Raw genomic sequence first — 27,776 nt, forward strand, 5'->3', positions numbered from 1 at the left:
CTTGATCCAGGGGTCACACATGCAGGGTAGCTTGTACTCCTATTCATTGCAGAGCAGATGCAACCTGGTAGTGATGCCTGCCTGCAACCTGTTTCCCAAGGCCTTGACCCATGGGAGAACAGCCATCCCCTCGGGTCCAGCTTCAGTGCAGGGGTTAGTCCCTGGCTCAGCCCTTGAAAAAGGGGGATGACTTGTTCCAGGCTGGCTGTATGGGCACAGGGCATGTTGGTGGTGTCCTGGAATGGCTTGAGCATATACTCCATTTGGGAGAGGGTCAGCCAGTCATTGGAGCAGATGCTGAGCTCCTCTTCCCCATATAGGATGGTCATGGAGGACATGGCATCCTGCACCAGACTCTTCTGGTCCACCAAATGGCTGCATCCTGGATGAGCTGTTGTTCAGAGTCATCCCGCTCCCCCTGCCTCTCATGCAGCAGAAGTGCAGACTTGATAGCCAGCCAGGTGCCAGCAGGTCTCAAGCAAGGACTTAAGCTCAAGGGTGGAGTGTCCCAGGTGGGCTTGACAGTTCTCCCAAGCCCTAGAGCATCCCTTACCACAAGGTGAAGTGTGTGTACCAGGTGGACGATGCCCTTGAGGTGTGCAGCCCCCACTGCTGCCTGCATGTTGGCACCAGCTCCCATGAACATATAGCCATGGGTGATGTTTGTGCTGCTCAACCACTCACTCAGGCTGGATCATGACAGCAATGTTTGCCATCGTGTGGTCTGCATCCATCCCCTGTGCATAGAGCAGAACAATCTTATAGCCAGGGCCTGGGTCTGACAGTCCAGACAGAGAGGTCCTCCAGTTGCCACCAGTAGGTGGTGAGGGAAAGGTAGCTGTGCTGCTGGCTGCTCCAGAGGTCCACTGTGAAGTGGATTGTTTGGTCTTGTGCTCTGGAGATCATGGCCTTGACCAGCACCACTGTGGTGCAGTGCATGGTGGGCAAGACTCACTGGCTCTTGGACATCCTCGAGCAGATAGGGTACCAGGGAGCCAGGTGGTGCAGCAGCTAATGAAAGCCTATGTCCTCCACAAAGGAGAAAGGTTGGCCATCCACAGCAATCATCTCGCTGACAAGGCAAGTGTCTGCTTCTTTGGCTCTCCCCCTTACACCTGGCAGTGCTGGCATCCCAGGGGGCATGACCTTTTGGAGGGTGGCCTGCCTTGGGGTCCCAACCACAGTGTCCGAGCCTTTTTTGAGGAGCCTCCTATTCCCCCCTGCTTCTCCCTCCTGAGAGGGAGCGGGTCTTCTCCACTTCCCACTGGCCACCACTCCTTCCTCTGGTGTCGATACACTGGGGTGTATCCTCTGCAGGTGCCTCCAGAGAACACTGGAGGACAGGTGTTAGAAGTTCCTGACCTTCCAGACATGGGCAGGGCACACCTGGCACTTCGCCACACAGGGGGTCACTGGGGTGTGTACATAAGTGTTTCCAAATGGCGAACTGGAAATGTTACCCCATGGTCATGGTTGGAGCAGCTGGGAGGCACAACTGCTTTCTGGTGCTGGACAGGGATGCACCAGAGGAGCAGCAGGGAGTTGGGATGTGGAAGGGGAGGATATTTCACCACCACCCTCTGAATCACTGCCATTGGAGTCCTCCTTTCCAAACAGTGTTAGCAACGTCTGCTGTTGGGGCAGTGCAAAAAATCTCTTTTATGCCCTGTGAGGGCCCCATGGACAGAGCAGAGGAAGGACTGCTGCTGCTGGGGAGTGCTGCTGTTGTGCTGGAGACATCCTCTGTGGGGGAGGGTGTGTTTGGTGCCCTGAGACAGGCCCTCTAGTACATGGGAGGATGAGGGCTTCTTCCCCCATGATGACCACCCCTTCCAACCACTCTGAACTTCATGGCGCTGAACCCACAAATGCCCAAAGCACAGCAGAAAGATAGAGGATCAAAAAAGGAGGGGTGGGGTGAGGGAATTGTGTAAATGTGGGCCCTCAGCCAAGGCACTCACCAGCTATGCCCGACTGCCTGGCATGAGTATAGGGGCTGTGTGGATCAGAGCTCTGAGTCCCACAAACACTCAAAGGCCAGCAGCAGAGAGATGGAAGATCAGAAAAGGAGGGGTGAGGTGGGGTGAGTGTATAAATGTGGGACCTCAGCCAAAGGTGCCCACCAGCTATGCCCCACTGCCCGGTGTGAGCGAGGAGGCTGTGTTGATAGAACCCTGACCCATAAATACCCAAAGCCCACAGCAGAGAGATAGAAGATCAGAAAAGGAGGGGTGGGGTATATAAATGTGGGCCCTCAGCTGAGATACCCACCACTCGGTGTGAATGGAGAAGCTGGGCAGATCAGAGCCCTGACCCACAAGCACTCAAAGCCCATATCAGAGAAACAGAAGATCAGAAAAGGAGGGGTGAGGGGGTAGAGAACAGGAACCCACAGCGGAAGCAAAGCAAAGTCCTAGGCTGGGTGGCACAGAGACCACTAGCCCAGCAAACACACTCTAGCTCAAAGAGTTGACCAAAAAGCGGAGGGGTGGGGTGGGGGTAGAGAATAGGAACTCACAGCAGAAGCAAAGCCCCAGCCCCCAGGCTGGGTGGCACACAGAGCCCTGGCCCAGCAAACACACCACAGCCCAGAGAGTTATAAAAAAGGAGGGGTGTGTATAAATGCAGGCTCTCTTCAGAGGAACCCAGTAGCGAAGCCCCACTGCTAAAAGTGAGCAGAAAGGCTGGGTGCCACGGCATACACACAGCGAAGAGCAATCCCCTGCCTGCCCAGCAAAGCTGATCAACTCTCTCTCTCTCTCTCTCTCTCTCTCTCTCTCTCTCTCTCTCTCTCTCTCTCTCATTCCAATTCTTTTCAACTTGCTGCAAAACCCAACAAAGGGGGGTTGGGCTGCATCTTGGGTTTATATGGCTTTCAGATCCCAAAGAGACAAATGGAAGCTCTTAACTGGCAGCCAGCAGTGCCTGTCAAGTGTTGGAGGGTCCCTATAAGTGTTTCCTTGGCTGGAGAGAACTCCACCCCCACCATTGCCTGGGAGTTTTCTCAACCGATGCCACATTTTCTGAAAAATGTTTCTATTTCCCAGACCACCCCAAACTGTTCCCAAAGTTCAGGGAATGTTCATGAAGCACATACTTCCACAAACATCGCTTCCCAACCCTGAACCGACTGAAGCCTAACCAGAAGCCATTAGCATATCTTGTGGCATTAGGACTCTTGCATTACCAGACCTCAAAATCAAAGTCTTTATCCCCTTTCTCCTGGGGATATGAACACATATGAACATTTGGGTTTTTTTAAAAAAAATTGAGGCATAATTCGGAAGACAATTTTTATTCCACCAATTTTCTTTGATAAATTTCTAGTTTTTGTTTGCTTTTAGGTATTTCTATGCCATTTTATATATCATGTGTAGATAATTTATACCAGGTATCAGGGTTTTTTTAATGGCAACATTTTGACCAGGTTTTGGAAATATGATTGGGGGAGGGTGAAAGAAAAGAAATTGTAATGAACTCAGAAAGCATCCCCCCTTTCTCCACAATATGGATAAATGTATAAACCCCTACCATGTTCCTGGCTATACTACACCCACTGCCATACAATAATTATTATTATTACCTACATCATCGTTGTCTAAACTAAAATGCCATTGATGCTCTAGCTTTTCCTTAATGAATAGACTGGTTTGCTTTTAAATGGACTTTTATTACAATTCTAAACATTCTCAAGAGCTGCATTATGATATGGGTACAGGACATAGGAACAACTGTATCACAAACATTTAAAAAATCCAGATATCTAACTAAGAAAGGGACAAGAACATCATTAGCTCTGTAAATAGACAACAGGTTTTGATGTCTGTTTTCTCTACCCACTGACTAATGACTAATTTGAATAGGTAAATGTGTAACTCCGCAAGCATATACAGTATGAAGCATTGCAGCCATGGCTCTGCTATTTGTCTATACCGGTGGTGGGAAACCCATGGCACGCGTGCCAGAGAGGGCATGCCCCCCCCATTAGGTAGCAAAGCAAAGCCAAGGTTAGACAAATCATCAGCATGCATAAAACAGCAAAAATCACTTTAATTTTTCAAAAACATGCCAAATGCAAACTTTTACCTTTCAATAAAAAGTTGTTTGTATCATTGAAAGCTCTGTTATTGTGTTTTTCTTTTAAGACAAAAGATGTTAATGTATGAGTTGTTTTTTCTAAACTAAAATCTCAGTATTCAGGTTGGCACTTTGCGATACTCAAGTGGATTTTGGGTTGCAGTTTGGGCACTCGGTCTCTAAAAGGTTCACCATCACTGGTCTATACTGATGCACACGTATTTGCAATGCAGACAGTGCTGGTCTGATATACACTGAAGCAGGCCAAAATCAGAAAGCATTTGTAACTGTCATAGTAATTTACACTGAGCACTTTTCATCTCCAGATGTCAAAGGACAAGGTAAAGGCAAGCCTAGAGAGACAGGTGACTCATAATCTGATTAAATGGAAATTTACCTGTGAACTGTCAGGGAAACTGCAGGGAGACAGGAGAGAGAGAGAGAAGCTGAGAATTAAGCTGGTAGAAATGTAGCTATTTTAAAAAGTAGCTAAGCCACTAGACTATCCCCTTCCTTTTAGAGCTGGTTTCTATAGAGAAAGACACACAGTGAGTTTTGCATAAGCAATGTTCACTGACTGTGATGCTTTTCTTGTTGGATCTTATGGCTAGGAAAGGTCTGGAAAGAGCCTTTGAATGTTCTTTCATGCTGACAGCCTCGAGTCTTATGGCTGGAGTAAGCGCAGGCCTTACACTGTGCTGTCACAAGCTTGTTTCCTTTGGTGTCTGCAAAGTAGATCCATAACACTCCAGCAGAGCATCAGACTGCACAAACAGTACCTTATGAAACTGTAAATGTGCCAGTAATGTTCAAGCCCTTTTGACTCATGATGGATGTTGTTCTGACTGGGAGATCAGAAATGGAGCATGTTTGAATTGTGTCAGTCAACCCTATTATTCAGAGTACCAGTGGTTGTGGCAATGAAAGTAGAAATGCTTGATGTCACTTTGGCTTAGTGACTTCCAAACAGCAAAACCCCAAAGAGTTGTTGGGAGATCTATGTTGCCAGCTGTTATGCCCTGTACCCTGCAGCTATTTTGTCCACACGTCCTGCACAATCAGTCAATTAAAAAAGAAAATAGGATCTTTCACCACAATCACAAGCCAAAATGGTTAAGGACATGCACTCAAGGACTGAGTTTAACTCTCTTCTGCATTAATTCTGCTTGTCTCCCCGCCTCTTCTTTGATACTGACTGATTCCAGCCCTATGGCCCTCCTCCATGGGAGCTGTTCAGTAATAAAAATGGGTTGGAGATCACATTATGGATGTTTCTGTATCTCATCTAGTTTGACCCTAAAGTAGTGCTCTCTACAAATGCCCAGTGGTATTCAATGCATAAGACTGAAGGTTTTTAGACTGCAGCCGCCTTTTGCATTTTTGTGCATGTTGTGCCACTTCTGATGATCTTGCCATCAGTGCGATCCATTCAGACTTCCCCTCAGGAGTTCCATCTGTTCTGGTGGGTTGTTTTTTTTTGGGGGGGGAGGTTGTATATGCATTAAAGTTTTGGAGCATTTCAACAGCCTGGTTCACTCCACCTTCTTTACATGATAATAGCCCCATTTACTTTTGTGTAAAGCACAGTAGCTGAAGCACAAAAGATAATTTATATGCACCTTTATTGGCTTTGGTGTTGAAGAGGGGGACATGATCATGGTTCAGGCTGGAGAGAGAGGCAGAGACCAGACCAGAGAGAAAAAGAGAGAGAGGTACACTTGTAAAGCAGAGCAGAGGAAGCTGCCCCAACACAGGCTCCTTCAATCAGTATTGAAGGGGGGGACATGATCTTGGCTCAGACTAGAGAGAGAGGCAGAGAGAAGAGACCAGAGAGAGAGGCGCACTCACAAGGCAGAGGAAGTTGCCCCAATGAATGCATGAAACATTTTGCCATTGATATGGATTTAAAAAACAAAAACAAAAAACACCCACACCAGCCTGCCCTTTCCGGATGGGTTTTGGCAGGTGGTAGGTTTGCCAGAAGTCACCAATGCAAAAAAACGTAGTTCAGATTATTGCAAATACATACTGCTTCCTCCCAAAAAAAAATAAGGCTGGGAGAAACCAATTTTATTAGGAATGGGGAAAAAATGGAGAAGATATGGGAGAGTGCTGGGATGTTTACAAAGTTGTGTGGACACCAGAAAAAAACACATTATTCAGATGCAAGTGGAGTTTTAAAGTAATGTGAAAGACCTCTGTGTGAAGTGTTTGGATAGCACACTAAGGGGACCCATGCATGATCTCATATTTGTATGATGCAAAATACAGCTACCCTCTTTGCTTACTGAGAGTAAACCAAGGCACTGACGGTTTAATCCAATGCCTCATTTCTCCAGTCTAAACCAATTGAACTGGACTAATTCTGCATAAGATAAATAATGTGAATGATGCAAGCATATAACTGTGATTTCACAGGGGTGCAGCAAATTTTGAGAGTGCCTTAAATTATACACCATCCTTGCTTCTCTGCTTATGCTTTATTTTGCTCTTCCTACACAAACTACGCAAGGTCCATACAAGGATCCCCCATATTCCTGGCTCCCCCTTCCCCTCAACAAATAGTCATTTTCTACCCCAGGAAACTTTAAACCTGGTGCCTGGCCTAATGGTTGCAAACAGTAGGAAGGGAGAGAAAGGTGAAACCCCTGCTCTATTTCTCTTCAGTCAGCAGAGTTCTGGTCATGAAAGAGGCAGAGAGACCGAGAGAGAGAGCGCAATCAAGTTTCTTCTGACTTATGGTGACCCTATGAATGAATGACCCCCAAAATGTCCTATCATCCCAGGTCTTGCAAACTGAGAGTCATGGCTTCTGCAGGATAGAGCAATTTTGCTCCCTTCCACCTCCACAATGCAGCCTTCCAATTCATGTGGCCAGTAGTTCATGCAGGTCCTGCAACTCCAGGAATAAACTTTCCCAGGGTCAGAAAGGACTGCTGGGATGGGGTGGAACATCAGGAGGATTGGTGACCACCGGTATCTTACACTGATGGATTGTGGGATCCAATCCATTCCTTTGTTATATATTTGAGTTTGAATTATGCTGTCATCCTCTGCTCCACTGCCAGGGTCCTGATCCAAATCCCTTTCCCATGACAAATAGATGATCATGGATCTTCCATTTTGATGTCTCTTTGGGCACTAAAATTGCCAATATATTTTTCTCATAGAGCACTCTGGATGAACAGAAGCAGACACATGGGTAACAATGAAGGACCTTTTCTTCCATGATCCCCAACTTCCAATTTAACTGGAAGAATGAATCCTACAATTGGAGTACACAGTTTTCTGCAGTTTTCTATTACTTCAAGGTGATTTAAATATTTTTCCTATTCTATATTACTAAGGTGCACATGTGGATTAATAAAGCTTTGCAAAAAAAAGCAGGATTATTTTTGTGCAGTATTGTACTGATGCACATTTATGTTCTTAAGCACTGGCACAATAATACACCTAGTCATACAGTTACATCAATGGCAATATGGAGTGGTGGTAAAGCATGAAAGAATTGAAGGGACTAAAGCTATGGCAAACTGCAGAATGTGCAGGTACTGCATGCCAAATTTAAAAATCTAAAAGGAAAAAACAACAACAGAATAATGGAGGATTCCAAATGTATTTTCTACTCTTAGGAACCCAGAATTGGTAATGTGGAATTTTAAATCTGAAAAGAAATATGTATGGAGAGAATTTTGGAAACATCTCTATTTGACCTCATCTGTTCTTTATGAACATATCATAATATGTGCAAGTCTCACTTAAGTAGAGTCATCTGAAATGCCCTACTGCACCAAGAGACTTGGCCTTTCATTCTTACATTTGGATCTTTCTCTACATGGTGCTGCCTTTAAAAACTAACCAGAAGCTTCAGTTGATTCAAAACATAGTAGTGAGACTGTTGGCTGCGTTGTGCGATGGAGAACACAGTGTGCCAGTTTTGAAAGAACACTGGATAAACAGAAGTAGATGCTTTGGTGACAAAGCCAGCATGTTTGCAGACACATTTTAACCTGCTGATATTTTTGTCTAAGGGCCTAAGCCACATGAAACCAGGATGTCTGAAGAGTTGCCTCTTCCCATAACTATCCTGACCTTCAGTTATGATCTTCTGAACTACAGAGATCCTTTTCTGATAAGGTCAGAGACAGGGTCTTTCAGGTTGTGGCATCTTGACTTTGGAACTCTCTTCATTGCCATGATTTTATCACAATGTTACTGCTTTGTCTTATTATGAGGTATGGTGTGCCACCGGTTTGTGATCATATTTTAATGCAGCTTTTATTGCTGGAGTTTTCATTGTTGTTTTTAAATTATTCGTGGTTTTATTGTTTGAACTGAACGAGATTGGAAACAGTCTTTTCAGCCTGTGTGCTAAGGATGTGAGTATAAATATTTTGAACAATCAAATGAATGAATAATATGAAGTTCTGACCTATGAGAGGTTGCTTCCTTCAAGTACAACCCACAATTAAAGCAGTCCCATCCCATTTTTCACAGCATGATATTGTGTGCAAATATAATCATAAAAAAGCTTAAGTTTTCCAAAATGAATGGTGCTTTACAAAGAGTTCTCACCTATGTTGCTTGCCTTTCAGAAGGCAGAACTGAAACTAGTATTTGTGTGTATGAGTGTGCAGAAACAGATTTACAAAGGCAATAAGCTCCACGGCTTTCACTGAAGGCAATGGGAGTTCCAGGTAATTGGTGCTTCAAAACATCCAGTCTTGCTGGATTTGCTATTCTTCTAAGCACGATTGGATTTTGCAAGGGTTCCCATCCCAAGGGGAAACAGGGAGCATTGCCATGGAAACAGATTTCTATGGAAAAACATGCCCCATTCCCCTTGCATTTGTTCTAGGTTTGGTAGCACATGCTACATATATATGCTGAACATAGGTTGTATAAACTGGAGACAACATCATCCCCGTCATCTCATGCATCTCATGGGCAGTGCTCTCCTTCCACATCAACCATGTCACAAGCAAGAAAACGTGGCAAATAACAGTTTCTTCACACTACTATGTAAAGGGGCCAGATCCTAATGTTTGGTTCTTTTAAAATATCAGCCCCTTTTCCATAAATCCCTTAGAAAGTAGGGATGCCAGCCTCCAGGGGGGACCTGGGGATCCCCTGGAATTACAACTGATCTCCAGACTACAGAGATCAGTCCCCCTGGAGAAAATGGCTGCTTTGGAGGGTGGACTCTGTGGCATTGTACCCTCACTGAGCTCCCTGTCCTCCCCAGGGTCCACCCCAAGTCTCCAGGGATTTCCTGGCCTGGGTCTGGCAATCTTACCCTCCACCCCTCTCCAGTAGCCAGAGGGGACCTGGCAGCCCTATTAGGAAGCCAAAAACTTATTGGCTGGTCTACATCCCCCTCCCATGCTTTCTAAACTGTCGGGGTTATAGGTGACTCACTTATGTGGCAAAGTAATTAAGAAACTATGCTTGAAAGGAAACCATCAAAGTCCTCTGTTCACATCTCCTATCAGCCATGAATCCACTAGGCAGCCTCAATTAAGCCACTACCTCTCAGCTTAAGCACCTCCCATAATACTGATCTACCTTACAGGGGTGTTGTAAGGATTACTAAAACAATGCATGCACCATTGAAAGCACTATACAAATGCAAAATAGCTTTATTAGTGTATCTTCCTGAAACTGAGCCCTATTCCTTCTACGGGTGTAGGGTGATTGTTTAAGTTGGTGACACACCGGAATCTTGAGGCAGGGTTTAGGTGCAACGTGCGGGTACAAGCATAGAGACAGGAATACTAGAGTAATGCTTGCCCCTTAACCATCAATCTCTACCTTATTTATGTGCAGCACAGGGTCAGCTCTGCTCCCAGCAGCAGCCCCCCACCCACCCAAAAAGCAGTATGATGTCATAGGTAGAGTCAGCCATAATTGGTGGTGCATTCTAGTAGTGCAAATGTTCTTCCATGTACACCATTGACATTGCACTTATGATTCACACTGGGCACATAACTAAGAAGCTGAGAAAACCAGTGGGTGGGATGTCCCCTTTCTGCTTTCATGAGGTCATTAAAATGCCATAAAGGAAACAAACTATACTGTGATGATTGCCAAAGAAGACAGGCAAGATAAAAGCACTCTTCCCAACAATGGGGAAACAAATTAAAAATGAGGAAAAAATGCAGACATGCTGCACACCACTATTTCTCCAGTATCAAACAAGTTTTTCATACTTTGGGGGGATGTGACACTTACAAATATCTGCTTTTGAGGAAAGTATTCCATGACATTTGCTTTGCCTGGGACTATGGATTTTGAGGAAGATACCACCCCATTGACTGCAACGGCACAGGAGCACCCCCACACTGCATAGGTGCAACTTTGTGGACAGGATCAGTTATGTTTATCTTTCAGTGGAACCAGCACTCTTGTTCTTGCATTATGGGATCATGCTGAAGCGATTCCACATTGCCAGGAGTGCACGTGGAGGTGGACAGTGACAAGTAGAAATCCAAAGTATAGAATGCAAGTCTGGGAAACAGTGGGACACCTATGAAGTAAATGCCAGAAAACACAATAACTATTTAACTGAAAATTAAAAGCCTACAGGAAGATTTTTACTGTACTTTGAAGTGCCTGGTGATAAACAGTTTGGCAAGTTATTGCTTTTTCCTATAACACGCATCTTGCGTCATAGCATGAATCATAGCAATCATTTTGCCCTTTAAATGTTTTTCTGAGGGCACAATTAGGTGAGATGCTGGAGGTATATGGTTGGGTTTCCAGCAATGCTCCCTCAAAGCTGTGGAGACTTGTGCGCAAAAATTCTACTTTGTGAGCTGCTGGCATTACTGCATAAATTTATTTGCTCTGGAGCCATCCTTCCTGAGCTAAGACAAAATGTGTGAGCCGGAGGCTAAAAAACTGTGAGCTAGTTCACATTAACTTACTTTAGAGGGAACACTGGTCTCCAGACATCTTTCATTTTCTTTAAAAGCAGCCACAAGGAGATAAAGACTGAGACCATGCAATTGGGGGGGGGGGATCCTTTCATCCCATGTTGCTTCCATGAGAGGAATCTCCCCCACCTTAAGCTGTGAATAGCAACATGAAAGAAGGCGATTTTCGCCCTCTGGTACCCCAGTGTATGGCCCTTTCAAAGAAAACTAAAGACACCTGGAGACTCAGTCATGGCTCTCCCACATCTCATACGGTGATGCTGTGGACACACCATGGTCTGGATTGTATAGTAGACACAGGAGGTGGCAGAGAGGGCCCAATGGGAAGGAAGACTTGTCAAGATAATGTTCTGATGTGCTTAGGGGATGGTGACTTGCTCATCTCTTTCAACTCTCTAAACACTAAGTGCAACAAAATTGTGCCCAATTCCAAAAGGCATCTGAGAGAGTTTCTAAAAATATCCTCAAGCCCTTTTGTATCCCAAACTAAATTTTGTACATTTTGTACATTTTAGAATATTTTAAAAATAATTTATTAACCTTTTCCCTTGACATATATATTTTTTCTTCTGACAAGATTACAGTGAGTAAAGATAAAATATTGTTGGCATACAATTGTTTCTATTTTTGTTTATTGCTGCATTGCATCTTGTTGGGTAACAGAAAAACAAACACTTTCAAAAAGAATGGTTCATGGGGATTAAAAAAAATTATTATTACTTTGACCATTTTTCTACTTCACTTTACTTCAGTAATCATATTCTGCAAATTCAGCAACAGAAGATTCAGACACTAAGAATGCTGCCTTCATATATATAGTATTTCTAGTAATACAGAAAGCCTAAATGTGGGAAATGAGGATTTTGTAAGTATCTCCACAGCTTAAAGGAAAAATAAGCCCTTTTAGGAAGAACAAACAAATGGGAACTAGTGTGGTTGTTGTGGTCTCCTAAGGGTTTCTTCTACAACTGCTTCAATAACTTGCTGAAGAGTTACTCCATCTCAGCTGTCAAATATTACCGTTCAGAGGGCTATAAAGCTGCATCATGAATGCGGTCTGCCTTATATGGAATATTTTAAAAGGGAAAGAGAATCACAGGCATAAGTGGTTCAGAAAGTTACCTTGTGTTTCAAGATTTTCACAGAGTTCCGATTTGGCCTCTCCATTGGGGCGGAAGCCTCCTTTCTGAGTGAATTTGTTGGACATAGTGGCTGCTGTCACAACTGCCTTGAGGCTGCGCTTCCGTTTGGGCACATTTTGCTCTGGGTGGAAGAGGATGATGTAGACCTTGGGCATATAGAGCATGCCCAAGGAGACAGAGGCGCTTAGGCTCACTGAAATGGTCAACGTTGTGGTCTGAATGTACATCTGAAAAACACAAGGAAAGAGGCTCAGCTCCAAAATCAGCTCCTTAAACCATGGCAACTTTTTTTTGTTCTCTGTGTAAATTTTTTGAGCAATGAAGCATAGTTCCAGAGCCTGAGATGAGGTGAAAACATGGCTGAGTTCATAGATCAATGAATCTGAATGGAAGAATGAATTAATAGAATAAATACAACTGGAAATGTACATCCCAGGGCTGGCTAGTTTTATATAATTACATTACTGTTCACTCTCAAAGCCCCCTTCACCCACTTGCTGAAAACTCAGAAATATGATACAGCGACGACAGGATAGGTGACTGTTGTAACTCTGCTTGGTACTTTTCACCATCTCTCCTTATATATAATTCTGTTTTGATCATGGACTCCCCTGAACATTCCAACATGCTCCCAAATCAGTTGACTCCCTGATCTGTCATTCAGAGGGTCTCCCTATCCACTGGCTGCGTTGCCTGAGTCCTGCCTCCAACATTCTAAACAGTTTGGTGTTCCTCCCCCCCCCATAGCCAATCAGAACACAGAGGTCATTTGCATATGTGGCCTGATTGGCATTTGCCTTGGAACACAGAGGTCATTTGCATATGCAGCCTCATTGGCCTTTACCTCTAACATTCTAAACAGTTTGCTGTTGCTGTTCTGATGTAAAATATGTTCTGAGGTAAAATACATTTCCCCTTAGTGCCTGTTGGGAGAAACCATTGTTGCCAATCTCCAGGTGAGGGCTGAAAATCACTCAGAATTACAACTGCTTTCCAGATGGCAGAGATCAGTTCCCCTGGAGAAAACGGTGGACTCCGTATCCTTTTATCCTGCTGAGATGGCCCCTGTATGACAGCCAATGTGACGTAGCAGTCAGGGCTTCAGAACATGGTAGAGGCTGCAGGTGGTGGTGGTGGAGGAAAGCTGAAGAGTGATGAGAAAATAAAGGTAGGTTGATGATTGGTTGGAAAGGAGATAGGGTTGCCAACTCCCGGTGGGAAATTCCTGGAGATTTGAGGGATGGAGTCTGGATAGAGTGAGGTTCCAGGAGGAGTGGGACCTCAGACAGGTACAATGCCATAGACTCCACCCTCCAAACCAACCAGTCCCTCCTGGGGAACCATTGTTGCCAATCTCCGGCTGGGGGCTGGAGATCACTCAGAATTACAACTGCTCCCCAGGAGGGAGGGGGGAGGAGATGGAAAGCTGAAGTCAGAGGGGCAGATCAAGGTAGGTTGATAGTTGGCTGGGAAGGAGATAGGGTTGCCAACTCCAGGTTGGGAAATTCCTGGAGATTTGAGGGGTGGAGCCTGGAGAGGGTGGGGTGTGATGAGGGGTGGGACCTCAGACAGGTACAATGCCGTAGACTCCACCCACCAAATTAGCCATTCCCTCCTGGGGAACCATTGTTGCCAATCTCCAGGTGAGGACTGGAGATCACTCAAAATTACAACTGTACTTCAGGTAGCAGAGATCAGTTCCTCTGAAGAAAATGGTGGACTCGGTGTCACTATACCCTGCTGAGGTCGCCACAGCAAATTGACACTGAGTGCTCAAGGCTGGGGCACCTGCCCAGAGCCTGTTTCTAGAGCTTGCTATATTTATTTCCACAATGGGCCTTATTCCTAGTACATTATAAAACAGAGTGGCTTGGATTGTGCTCTCCGCCAAAGCAATTGTGTGTGTAATGTTGAACAGCAGCAGAAGGGGGGAAGATGGAAAGTCACCCTTTACAAGCTAAAATCCTTCCATCCAGTCTGGTAGACCCAAGCCAGAATATATTACTTCAGCCCATTCCATTCCAAAGGGGATATGATTTTAAAGACATTTAATAGTTAAAAAGCCATTTTGATACAAATAGATAAAGTACATTAATTCTTAACCAGCCTTAAATACCATCACCAATCGCCAATTGAAATACAAAGGCCACAGCTTTCAACAAATTGCAAGTCACAAGAAGAAGGGAGTCCCATACTTCAGACAGCAAATCTTCGGATTAAATGAACACTGAGTTCTCCAGCTGTGAATTGTTATAGTTCCTGGACCCTAAATAGTACGGCTGTCAGCTGATGAAAGGAAACTTCACGAATTGCTTAGTCATCTGCTTTTTAAGTTGTCTACTTTACTTCAAATGTAAACACTCTTGCATATTACCAAACCTCAATACAGGTGTCTTACTGAAATATGTAAGGAAATACGAGACAACTTACAATTTAATAAGCAAACATTACCTTTCATTGTTAGAAGGAAAGGCCAATGTAAATGCCTTGGTTTTCATCCCATGCCTCATTACAGTAACACACCAGAACCAAACCCCCCCACCTTAAAACAAGACGAATATTCTCAGTTTGCAGACATGCTAATTTGAACTGCTCCCTACCAAATAACCAGTGAAAGTATTAGCTGCTTAATCGACTAGTTAAATGTTGCAGCCCACTGCATAGTTATAAAGAATGCTCATTATTCTTGAATGTACTGTGGGGGCGTGACACAGTGCAATCCTAAAAAGACATTTCTGGGAGTGAGTCCCATTAAATAGACCAGAACAAGATCCTGAGTAAACCTGTTTAGCATTGCTGTCATGCACTGTGATAAGTGGGTATTTTTCATGACATTCCATGTGATCTTTAAAGGCATGTCAAGTTGATATGTTAGCATGACATGAACAAAAGGGGAGGTTTCCAAATATATACATAATCACTCTGTCCCCTGCAGGCTGCATTGCATCTCTGCTTATTCCTTCCATATGTCTATGGAAATACAACTCTATCATGTATTTTATTTTACCCTCACTCCACCCAGCTCATTGTCTTCATTCTAGCAGCGCTGGCCACAAATAAAATGGTGAGATCTGTTGCAGTCACAGAAGTGGATAGGCAGTGCCTGGATGTGTATTTCAACCCCTCCTCCAGTTTCTGCACTTCATCCCTCCTTGCCCAGTAGGTGTGCAGAAGAAGCCTGTTCTCCTTTCAACAGGTAATTCTCATTCACCAGCTCACTTCCTGAGCCGTTATAATGTTAGTCACATATTACACACCAACGTAGCCTTTCTGCAGTCAAAACTAATTTCACGCTCACTGTCCAGGACTAACGGTGACAGATGTTTTGCAGAATGAAAGCCCATTAATCTGACTGTAGAATAATCCATTTTTCTATGGAAAGGGCCTGGCAGGCATCTTGCAAGTAGGGGGATGTGTGAATCAGATAGTACCAGAATGGGAAACTCTCTTCATTTTGCCTAATCAAAGTGACGTGGCAGGGCAGGATAATCCTTCAACACCCCAAATTACAAACCAACCTCCTAATTTGTTCATTGGCTGCCCCCTCCCTCTTTTTAACTCAGTAAACACATGCAAGATCTATGGTTATTCTATGTTATTTTTCTTTTCTAGAAAATGAGATCCATCTTACATCTTGATAATAAGGGCACAGAAGCTCACCATAGAATTGGTATACACATTTCCCCCCATCATTAACCAAAGAGTGAATTAGTTTCACTCTGCGGAAGCCACCTCTTCCCATAGTGTGTGAGAACCAACTGCAGTCATCCCCTGCAGGTAAGGCTGTCAACATCCAGGTGATGGCTGGAGTTCTCCCACAATTACAACTGACCTCTGCACTACAAAGATCAGTTCCTCCAGAAGAAATGGCAGCTTTTGAGGTTTGAATCTATAGAATCCTATCCTTGCTGACCTGCTCCCCCCCCACCAAACTCTACCCTCCCCAAGCTCTGCCATCAAATGCCTGGGAATTTCAAAACCTGGAATTCACAACCCTATCTGCAAGGCACCAGAGGTGATTCTGCAATACACACACACACACACACACACGTGTGTGTGTGTATGTGTTAGGCAAAGAAGTAGCAATGTATATTTGGGTGTGTGTGAAGTGAGGGAGGGGAGCTTTCCTATATTACAGGCTTCACAATCAAAAACATATATATGTGTGTGTGTGTGTGTGTGTGTGTATACATACACATGTATGTAGCACAAGCATTCAGGGGCTATAATGCAAAGTCTGATGAAATAATATCAATCAGACTTCATGGAAAGCCTATCTACATAACCATAACCATAATCCAAGTTTACGCCCCAACTACAGATGCTGACAAGAAAGGAATTGAAAGCTTTTATGTAAGTGTCCAAGAAGAAATTAATCACACACCTAAAAAGATGTGCTGATAACCATAGGTTTCTGGATCAAAAGTAGGAAACAAAGCAGAATCAAATATCGTCAGAAAATCTGGGTGAGGAGCACTAACTGAAGCAGGAGAGCAATGACAAATTGTTCATTGTGAACATGTTTTAGGGAACCATACAGATGATTGTATAGGTAGACATCACTGGATGGCCAATACCAAAATCAAATTGGAAGCAGTAGATGGAGAAGCTCTGCTCTCTCTGCTAAAACAAGACCAGGAGCTGACTGTGGTACAGACCAGAAACTGTAAATATCAAAAATTAGAACAAAGCTGAAGAAAAACACCAAAACATCCACAGTGGGGGCTCTAAAGAAGAATTACTCCCCCACACACACTTTGAGTAGCTCAATATGATGAAATTTGAGGTCCTTGCTATAGTCTGTGCATTATTCTCAGGTGGGAAAATATGATAGTATTTTTATCATTATCTGCCAATACAGGACTGCTGGAGATCTTTAGTGTTATCAAGGTGAACCTAGCAAAGAATACAGAACACTGAAAGGATTCCAGGGAGAATTTGCAATGGAGATATGTCCGTACTGATCAATTGTCTTGAACCTCAGAATATAGAGCATTTATTCAATACCTCTGTGCCCAAAGATTTCATGATTAAGCAGCAGCAATGAGATACACGCTAAGGAGGATGGTGAGAGAAACCAGTCTTAAAGGCCTGGGAGGAAAAGCATACTAATTGGTGTGTGTGTGTGTGGGGGGGGGTGTCCTGTTTTTCCCTTAAGAATTTTCTTTTCCATTTTTCCAACAAAAAAAAAATGTAGATTTGGGAAACATTGAAAAATAACTGCTATGGAATATATTCTTTTGGGGAATGAGTGAAATGCTTTATAAGGGAAGGTTTTTATACTCTGCTTTCTAAGAACTCTGCAATCTAAAGATATTGTTACGCAAGACAATCTACATAATTAAATACTTATAATTCCTGCATATTCTGCAGACCTACACAATGTATTTTCAAGGACTGTTTAAACCGATGTGAGTGTCTAATTTTATCCCCAATTAATACCACATCTGGTGTGTATGATGCTAATACAACACCGAAGTGCTCAATTTTAAAATTGTATGTATGTATTTATTTATAGTCTGCCTTTCTCACAGAGACTCAGGGCAGATTACACATAGCGACTCAGTACAATCAACAAAACGGGACATTCAATAACCAGTGCTTTAGGATTTTAGAAGTCTGGAACCCCAGAAAGAACTAAAGTATTCACATGACACATTAAGCAGTACAGAAATTACATGAATAGGATCCTACTTACAATAAGCTATACACAGCACTATAGACTACAGTCCCTAATCATTTATCTAAGTAAGTTTGTAAAACCATTTTGTACAGTGCAACTGTATTACCTGCACAGAATAGTTCAGTTCTGCATAGTTTGTGGAAAACCAGGAGAGTAGGAGCTTTCCTGACCTCCTTGGGCAAAGTGTTCCACAAGGCAGGAGACACAATGGTGGAGAAGGCACGTGTATGGGCTGTTGCTGATTTTGCCCATTTGCATGTTGGCACCTGCAGAAGCCTCTGCTGACTTGAGCAAAGTTGCCATGGTGCAACAGAGGGAGAGAGGCAGTCCCACAAATAAAAGGGGCCAAAGCCATGAAGGGCTTTGTATGTGATAGCCAATATTTTAAACTGAGCCAGGTAACAGATGGGCAGCCAATGGAACATCTGCAGAGTGGGAGTAATATCCATGCTCCATCTAGCTCCAGTTAACAGCCAAGCCACGGTATTCTGGACCAGTTGGAGTTTCCAAGATGATTTTGAGGGGAGACCAAAGTACAGTGTATTGGAGTAGTTTAGTCTTGATGTTACCACGGCGGGGATCCAGGTGGCCAGGTCAGCCATAGCAAGGTAAGGGGTCATCTTACGGCCTAGGCGGAGTTGGTAGAAAGCTTTTTTTGCATCTGCATTTACTTGCTTCTCCAGTAATAAAGCTGAATCCAATATGACCTTAACACTTTTAACTGGATCTACAAAGGTCAGTTGATGGGGTTGCCAAGTCCCCGCTGTATGTACAGCGGGGGACTCCAGCTGTGGTCTGGGAGTGTGCGTGTGCATAGCGCACGCGCGCTGTGACCACGTCACCCGGAAGTGACGCAGCCGCGTTGGGCGCACCAGGGGCGAGGCTGCAGTCATCCGAGGGAAAAACATAGAGTTTTCCCTCGGATGACTGTGGCCCCGCCCCCGGCACGGCTGCGTCCCTTCCGGGTGATGTGCTGACACCGGGCACATCATGTGCTTAGGGGGTGGGGTTTCCCCCAGGGCCTGATCTGTTGGCGGCGGGTGACAGGCCTCTGGGGCAGGGGTACCCCCGCCCCCCGGGGGGACTTGGCAAGCCTGTCAGTTGAACGCCATCAAAAGCGAGGATACCAATGTCTTTCAAGATCTCCTCCTTCCAAACTAGCATTAAGGTTTCCCTTGCTTGAAAGCCAGTCAAATCCAACTCTAGGGGGTGGTGCTCATCTATGTTTCCAAGCCAAAGAACCAGCACTGTCCGAAGACTTCTCCGTGGTCATGTGGCCGGCATGACTAAATGCCGAGGTGCATGGAACACCTTCCCACCAAAGCGGTACCTATTTATCTACATGCAATGTCTTGCTTTCAAACTGCTAGGTTGGCAGGAGCTGGAGCCAGAGATGGGAGCTCACTCCATCACGTGGCACTAGGGTCTTGAACTGCATTACCTCTGGCTTCTCATGGTTTAGTTTCAGTTTGTTCACATTCAGTGCTGTTAAATTTATCCCAATCTCTCTTAATAATCCTTAATGCTGTGACTGCATGAAAACTGTTTCTAAATCCAAATAATAAAACAGTTGTTTATTACAAAATGTATGGTTTTGATTTTCAACATTTCCCCCCCTACTTCCCAAATGGCAAAAACTGAGACATATGAAAAATGGTGCAGAAGTTTGTACCTATCTCATTCTAGCACTGGGTATGTTTGCAATTGTGTTGAACAAAATTAGGGCATTTATGCTTTTAAAATGTATAAATATTCCGAACAGTACAATTTTATTTGCTAACAAAATTATTCATGATGCACACTTTATGTCATTCAAATTACATTTGATAAGAACGGTTAGGTTTGCATATACTGACCAATATTTTTTCTGACCCTTACCCCCCACCTGTTGTTTTTTTCCTCCACAGTTTCAGTGGAGAATTTACATCTCCAAACAGGTCACAAGCAGTGTTGTTCAGATTAGCAAGTGGGCCCTGCATGATTGCTAGTGTTGTTATTGCTGGTGTCACACAATCAGTTTGACTGCATGGTTGAGCACATAATCACATCACAACATTTTCTATGAATTGGCCCTTTGTATTTAGTAGTCCAGAATACATGGTGCGCTTCATTTTTCTCCTGTTGATTTAAATGTATTCTGCCACTCTGAAAAGCAGCGGGATTTGGGGATGGTAAGCTGACTCAGAAACCATAAATCCTCTAGCCTTGGGGGAGTCACCTAAGCTTACAAGTGGAAGACTGTGAATCTGAATCATATTCCTATTGTGCTTTCACTGCATGCAAAGGAGAGTGGGACTCCTGTTTCTTTTCTTGTTGTGCAGAACAAGGAAGTTTTCCTCGCCCCTGCATTTCAAGCTTTTATTCAAAGGTATCAGGAGCCCTGTCTTTTTTTTTTGCCCCAGCTCATCCTAGAATATTACTTAGTTAGAAAGGGAACTGTTACATTAGGTTATATAACCAAACAAACAGGTCAATGCCTATAACTTGAGTTACACAGTATTCTGCTAGTTGTGTTGAGCAGGTACATGTTTGACTTGAGGGGGGTTTGTCTTTTTCCTATTTGTCCGCTGTAGCAGTCATCAAATGTTAGCAAGCTCTGTCTCCAAAGAAAAAGAGGAAATGTGGGTCTTTGTCAGATTAATGGCCATGAATGCTGAAAGAGTTCTAGGCAGTTGCATGATTTGTGGCACAAAGAGTAGCAGGCCTGGACCTCATGCAGAGATATATGGAGGGAGAGGTAAAACCGCTAGAACATGAAAAGGGGTGTGGATGCTGGAGAGAGGGCAGCAGCCCCTCCTCCTGGGCTGGTATGATAACACCTAAACACTTAGGTGGGAAGAGCAATGGTAGAGGGTGGTTGTGGCTGGGACTGGATGGATATGTGTGTGTGGGGGTGGTGAAGATATATACAAAGGGGGAGTTAAAGGGGCAATAAACACTGAAGAAGATGAAACAAATAAGAACGATTTATGAATTATCCCAAATCCCCACTTGTATGTTACACTTACACCATAAATGCCTACATATATACCAGTGTGTGTCAATATGGATAGTATTTGGATCAAGGAAATCAGTTGACTTCAAATTCTTCTTTAGCTATGAAGCTTACCGGGTGGCTTTGGCCTAATGTACCCCATGAAAAGATTAGACATAATCCAGAACGAACCTGCATGCTTGTGATCAAAGATATCCATTTGAAAAGACATCTTTGCAGACAGTTTGGGAGTCCTGCAGACTAAGAACTCAACTAATAGAGAGTCTGTTATCTCCTAGGGTTACCAACCTCCAGGAGGTGACTGGAGATCTCCCACTATTACAACAGATCCCCAGGTGACAGAGGTCAGTTCACCTGGAGAAAATGGATGCTTGGGAAAGTGGACTCTATGTGGCATTATGTCCCATTGCGGTCCCTCCCCTCCTTGATTCCTGCCCTCCTCAGGCTCCACCCCCAAAATCTTTAGGTATTTCTCACCCTGGAGCTGGCAACCCTAGTTATCTTCATTAATGACTGATTTCTGGATATGAGCATACACATCTTTTCTATTAAGGAACATTGAGTTGCAGCCAGGATAGCTCCAGTTAGTAGACCTGATGCAAAAATTTCCCCACTGCAGTGAACAGGGCTATGGAATTTGATGCAACCACCACCATGCTGTGCTAGCACAATGTCACAAAAAATAGTGTTTTGAGGTCTGAAATACTCGAGTTATGAAGGTCACCCTCCAGCACTAGTGTGTTTGTACTGTTGCATGAAAAGTCAACAATTGAAGGTAGTTATAAGTTAGAGGCAGTTAGCTCTAAAACCCAATCTGCAGTGCTTCTGGCTAATAAAATATCTACACCTTTACTAAGAGCCCTGCAGGAAACTGGATAGGAAGAACTTTGAGAATAACATTCTCTCTATCAACTTTAGGTTTAGGCTTCATCTGCACATAAAGATCAGTGAGGTGGTAAGAAGGTGGCAGATAACCTGGGAGCAAATGGAATATCATTTTATTTCCTCCTAATTTAGGCTCAAACTAGACATGACATCTTACATGGGTCAAGATATATCTGACTTGCTGTCACACAGAAGAATAGGGTATCTTACCTTAACAGAGCTCCCTTGCCCTGTTTAGCTCTGGAGAGCTGAGAGGGGAGAGGAGAGGCTTCAGGCTCCCACACACACACACCATTTTTGCCAGTGGAAATAGCCCTGGGAATCCCTGTTTGCCCCTTTCTTTTGCTCAAAGTCATACAGAGCCAGAGAAAGGGCAAACAGTGCCCTCATGGCCATTTCCTCTGGAAAAATGGCACAAAAGGGAAACCAAAAGCCCCTCTCCCCCATCCCAGCACTCCAGAGCTGAATGAGGAACGGAGAACTGTTAAGGTAAGATGCCCTGTTCTTCTGTGTGGCAGCAAGGTAGGATGGGTCTCTGTTAGAGTTGTCAGGTCTAACAACCCCAGCCAACGATGCATATCTACATCACTTCTTGTCATCATGCAGGGACATTGGGGAGATGCTCTGATATTGGGCAAAACTCTATGGTAAAATTGGCTTCTGCCATAGAATTTTTGCCCAAATACCACAGTGTCGCCCCAATATCACATGAGAAGTGACATAGATATGGGACTGCAATGTCAACTGGGCCTGCTCTTTTTCCCAGGTAAGCCCCTCCCCACCGGCCAACTGATTAACAACAGGGTGGTGGGCCCTGGTGGCAGGGGAACCTCACCTCCACTGGGGGGGTCTGACAACTCTAGTCCTGTGTCCCAACCCAAGTAAGAGGTAACATCTAGTTTGAGTTTCAGACTGCAAGTATTGACACGTAGGGCTTTTCAATGCTGGGGTTTTGCTCCAGCGTGGTCACTTAACTACATTGTTTTCCGCCCTCCATATTGTTTGCTACTCATTGCTCTCCCAATCCCTCCCCCCAAGTTTTTGCCATGTTTTCAGACTCTGCAAAAATGGTCTGAAAAAAAATGCAGAGAAAACTCATGGTGGAGGAAAAGCAAGGACCAAAAAACAGTACTATGTGTATGGAAGGGGGAAAACCAATGCAGTGACGAAGACAAACTGGAGCAAAACCCTGCTGTGGAAAACCCCATACAGTGGTAGACTAGATTCTTTTAGCCTACACATTCTCTGCAGGAGAATACATGCATGTATACATGAAGGATGATTCAGTCAATGATGATGAACCTACTAGATTATTTTAGCCTACACATTCTTTGCAGGAGAATACATGCATATATGTATACATGTAGGATGATTCAGTCAATGATGATGAACCTACTAGGTCATATGCTGGCCTCACTGTACTTGTTCTGCCAAGTGGGAATTTTAATATCCCATGAAAAAAGGACCGTTTCTTCCTTCTTTTGAAAATCTGGCAGGGATCAACCTTTGTGTGAGGGGTACAATCCCATAGAATTAAATCCAGATTGAATGGAAAACAAAGACCACAGCTGGAAATGTTCTTTTTGATTGCCTATATAACTAGACCCTGCTGTTCTCTTGTTCTAAAATTTGGCAAGAAAGATCCCTTCGGTGAGTGGTACAATCCTTGAAAATGTCATCTAAAATTGATGAAAAACAAAGCGTTTATAGCCAGAAATGTTCTGTGCATTGAAACCAGTGAAAATGAAAACAAAACTGAATGGATGAAAAAATTGAAATGAAAATGAATAAAATTTTGAAATGAAACCTAAACACTAAAGAAGTTCATAGGTACACCCTAGCTGATTCAACTAAGATGTCAAAGGAGAGGGAAATGTATTCATGTGCTGAATATCCCTGTCAGAGTTAAAAGATTTCTTGACACTGAAAAACTCTTACCAGTTTTACTGCATCTCTACAAGACAGGCAATGCACCCCCCACACCATCTCAACCTTTCCACAGGGGGGGGGACAGATTGCTAATTGAATTGCATAAAAAGGGGGATTCATATTGAGATGATTGTAGCATTATCTACCCCTGCCAGGCTCCAATCAGGCTGTCAGTTATGATTTGACAGGAAAATGTAGAAACAATTGCAAGCATCACTGGGGAAAGCTGGTTTGTTGGAAGTCCTGTTGCCAGAGATATGGGCAACAGGGAATGGAGGTATTCTTTCCAAAGCCACCTCTCAATGCAGACCTCATATGCCAAGGTAACCCAACTGTCCTAAATGGTCAATATACTCCAGCTGAGAATCTGCTTGAACACAACACTTCTCCCTTATTGCACCTAGGCTTACCATTTGTCCACCCTTGGTAAGTAAACCAGCGCACCCTTGGCTCCAATCCCTTACCCTTGAGAAACTGAGGAGCAAGAGAAAAATAACCTCCATAGTGATAGTTTAGGAATTTGCCTTTATGTCTATGGTCTTTACCAGAGAGATTAGGGGAAATTCCTAGAGCATCATTCAGAAGTCATATTACAGCCTCCACCCTCCCCGCACACCATTTGTAATATCTCCTAGCATTTGCCAAGGCAACCCTAGTCACACCTTTTCACTAAAGATCTATCTAGACAACAATTTTACTTTGCAATAAATTTGCTGTGGTTACTTAATTGTTCTGGAAGATTTAAATCATTTCCCACAGATAGTGCTTTTGTGGTTCTTCCCTCTATGTTATGAGGAAATCAGATTTTCCTTCTTCTGCATGGCTGTCAGAAACTGATGCTATCTGGAACAAAATATTAGGCAGTGTGGGGCTGCAGAACAGAATTCCCTCCTCTCCTGTTCAGATGAAGTAAAAAGCTTGGGTTTGCTTGGGTGGTGAAGGAATCTTGGCTTTCCTTCGAGCCATTTGGAGCTATTTACTCCGTCAACAGTCTTCTGCAAGGCATCTGCTTATAGTACATGGGTGTCATTATCTAGAGTTAGCAATACTCTGTTTTATATTGCCTAGATGAAAATATAATCCTCTATAAAGTTTGCATCTGCATGACACATTACTAAAGGGCCACTAATAGATCCTTACTGTTCCATGGGACAAGCCTGAACATATCTTGTTCTGGGAGTTGCTTGGTTTTATGTTGCCTTTGTTAGGGTAATTCTGTAATAAACTTTGATGGAAAAGACAGTCAAGTCCCCTGATCTTACCTAAAGTTACCAGTTCCAAGGTGAGGCCTGAAGTTCTCCCAGAATTACAAATAATTTTCAGACATTAGGGTAATTCTGTAATAATCTTTGACGGAAAAGACAGTCAAGTCCCCTGATCTTACCTAAAGCTACCAGTTCCAAGGTGGGGCCCGGAGTTCTCCCAGAATTACAAATAATTTTCAGATTACAGAGATCAGTTCCCCCGTAGGAAATCTGTAGGACAGACTCTAAACTATACCACAGAATATAGGAGAAATGGAAGCCCTACAGTGGCTATGGAGGTAGATGTTCTATGACCTGTGTATCCTATAGTGAATCATACAGACTAAGAGAGATTGAGGGCAGAATAGGGCCACAAAAAGTGAACTTTAATGGCTCCAGCCTAGTGTTTTGACTCTGGCTTGAGAGATTCCAGGAGATTTGGGGGCTGTACCTGTGGAGGGGAGAGGGTGGGGAGGGGAGAAAGCACAGTGAGAAGCAGGTGCCATAAAGTAGAGAAGTGTTCTCAGATATATCCAGTCTGAATATATATCCCCAAAATACCATACCAGTATTTCTGGCTATATTTGGGTATTCAGGATTCTCAGGAATACTGGTATCTATGTCAGGTATATTTCTGGAAATATTCATAAATATGCAGGGTCAGTATTTTAAGAGGCCCAGGCCTGATTATTTCCCCTTTAACAAGCTTATCTGGCAATGGGAAGGTGGCTCATGGCTGGTGCCACTCTTGCTGGGCCAAGGGACAGCGGTTTTCAGATGGTATAAGTCTTGCCTGGCTCAGGGATGGGGACTTGTGGATAGCACAAGTCTAATCCAGCCTTTCTCACATTGACAGCTCCTGGCCAATGTGAGTCTCACCTGGGTCAGGTACAGTAGCTTTCAGACAGCGCAGATCTCACCCAGATCTCACCCACCTCTCAGGCAGAGTGCTTGGCAGAGGTGAGGATCGGGCTGTCTCGTAGTTCTTCCCTTCATCCTTTGTGTGGTCAGGGCTTTTTCCAGATTTCGTTTCTCCCAGTCTGAACACCTGCAAGTAGGATAGCTGGGGGCACCTTCTTCAAGGGCCTGTAGAATTGGATCCCTTGGTCCAATTCACTTGAAACTTGGGGGGAATATTTAGTGGACAGCCTTAGGTCCAGCCCTGTAGCTAGATGATTTTCAGTTTGAAGGCATTGGATGCATGGGGGGGGGGCACTGGATGGAGGAGGAGCAGGGGGGGAAAAAAAGAATGCCTGCTTATCCAAGGAGGGGCAGCAGAGTACCATGACACAGCAGAAAAGAACAGGAAGCAACTTGCTAGCTACAGCCCTGGAACTAAGGAGCTCTGAGAAGGAGCTGCTTTGCTGAGGCTATGTTGCAGCCACTGCTGGCTTATCTGACCATGGAAACCATGTTTCGGCCAGTGCGGCACAGCAGCAGCAGAAGAAAAGTTAAAATAACAAGGAAGATTTGCACTGCACTAGCTACAGCCTTGACTAGCTCCTCTGCAATTTTGGTGTCATTTGGTTGAAAAACAGCCACTTTATCCCCCCTGGAAAAGTCTCCCATAAGGAATAATGAAACCCAAATAATTCCAGAAACTCAGAAAAACCCAAACCCAATTCTTGAAAAGGTATCTGGGGATCTGAATACCTCTGAATACTAGAATTTATGTCCTTCCTAAAATATGAATCCCCCCAAAAAACCCTAGGTTTCCCCCCCTATTCCTACCACAGAGCCCATCCTCTACAGCTGTCATTTTCTTCAGGGGATCTGATCTCCAGGTCCCAGCTGGATGTTTGCAACCCTATTCCAACCTCCAGTAGGACTTGTTTTCTCACAGGAGGTTGGAACTTCTATGGGGGTCTGTGTGGCTTCCCACCCAGGCCTGATAAGGGGCCTTAGCACAGTAGGCCCATAGCTAGGATTTTTCTGTACAGGAGGCATTTCAATTTTTAAGGGGCGGTTAAATCACAGTTAATTAAATTAATCTGGATGCCTTTGTTTAAAGGGGATGACTTTGAGCCTGTTTCTAGCCTTTCCTTTCAAAGGACAGGGCAGCGAGCGCATCAGTTCCTAGGGAAAAAACACTCGGGCATTTAATTGTCTTCAGAAGGCATTTAAATGCCTCTTGAGTTCCCTTCCACAGGGGAAGAAAGCTTAGAAGGACACTTTCAGTACATCTCCAACAATCCCTCTTTCTGCTAGCCCAGTACCACCTAGGTCATGTTCAAAGATAAGGTTTCTGGCATGGGTATTGGTGGAGCAGGGCCCCGAAATGCCCCACTGTAGCTACAGATCTGCAGCAAAGGCTAGATTTAGCAGACTACCCACTGTGCAGCCTCCCACCCCCACTGCTCTGGTCCTTGTCATGGAGCAGCAGGAGCTAAATGGTGTGAATGTGCTGAGAAATGCATTTTTCTTTTGAGGTTTGGACTGAGCAAAACCTTCATCTTGCATTTTTTAAAGTTTCACTTAGTCGTGGCAGAGTTCAGGTAGGAGGGAATGTCAATTGCATGCCAGCCTCACCCACCAAACCTTTTAGAAATGCAAATGGCAGGCTTTGCTGGATGCAGGGAGATGGTCAAGTCACATGCATATGGACACCCCTCCAGCTAGAAAGGTAGACTTGCTAGCCCCCAGGTCTGGGCGGGGGATCCCCTAGTTTCAGGGGCTTCTCTCTGCTGTGGACCAGCTGGCTGGCGGGGAAAACCCTACCCCTAAACAGGGATGACACCACGTGACATCCCTGATGTGATGATGTCACCCAGATGACATCATCGCATCAGGGACGTTGTGCAGTGATGCTCTGGTATTTGGGCAAACTCTATGTTTTGAAGGCAACAAAAACATAGAGTTTCACCCAAATACCAGCGCTTCCCTACA

At 44.2% G+C, this 27,776-nt stretch overlaps 1 protein-coding gene across 1 annotated transcript in view; it reads right to left on the reverse strand.

Moving 5' to 3' along the window:
- Positions 1-12,134: 12,134 nt before the first annotated feature.
- LOC107118545 (metabotropic glutamate receptor 4) overlaps positions 12,135-27,776 on the reverse strand; it is a gene marked incomplete at its 3' end in the record, with an annotated part of 113,080 nt that continues 97,438 nt past the window's right edge. The window contains exon 6 of the mRNA XM_015420906.1: positions 12,135-12,381. Within this exon, the coding sequence (XP_015276392.1) occupies positions 12,135-12,381 (247 nt within the window). The remainder of the gene's footprint in view (positions 12,382-27,776) is intronic.

Source organism: Gekko japonicus, unplaced genomic scaffold (assembly GCF_001447785.1).
Source record: "Gekko japonicus isolate JY-2015 unplaced genomic scaffold, Gekko_japonicus_V1.1 scaffold2616, whole genome shotgun sequence".
Classification (NCBI taxonomy): domain Eukaryota; kingdom Metazoa; phylum Chordata; class Lepidosauria; order Squamata; family Gekkonidae; genus Gekko; species Gekko japonicus.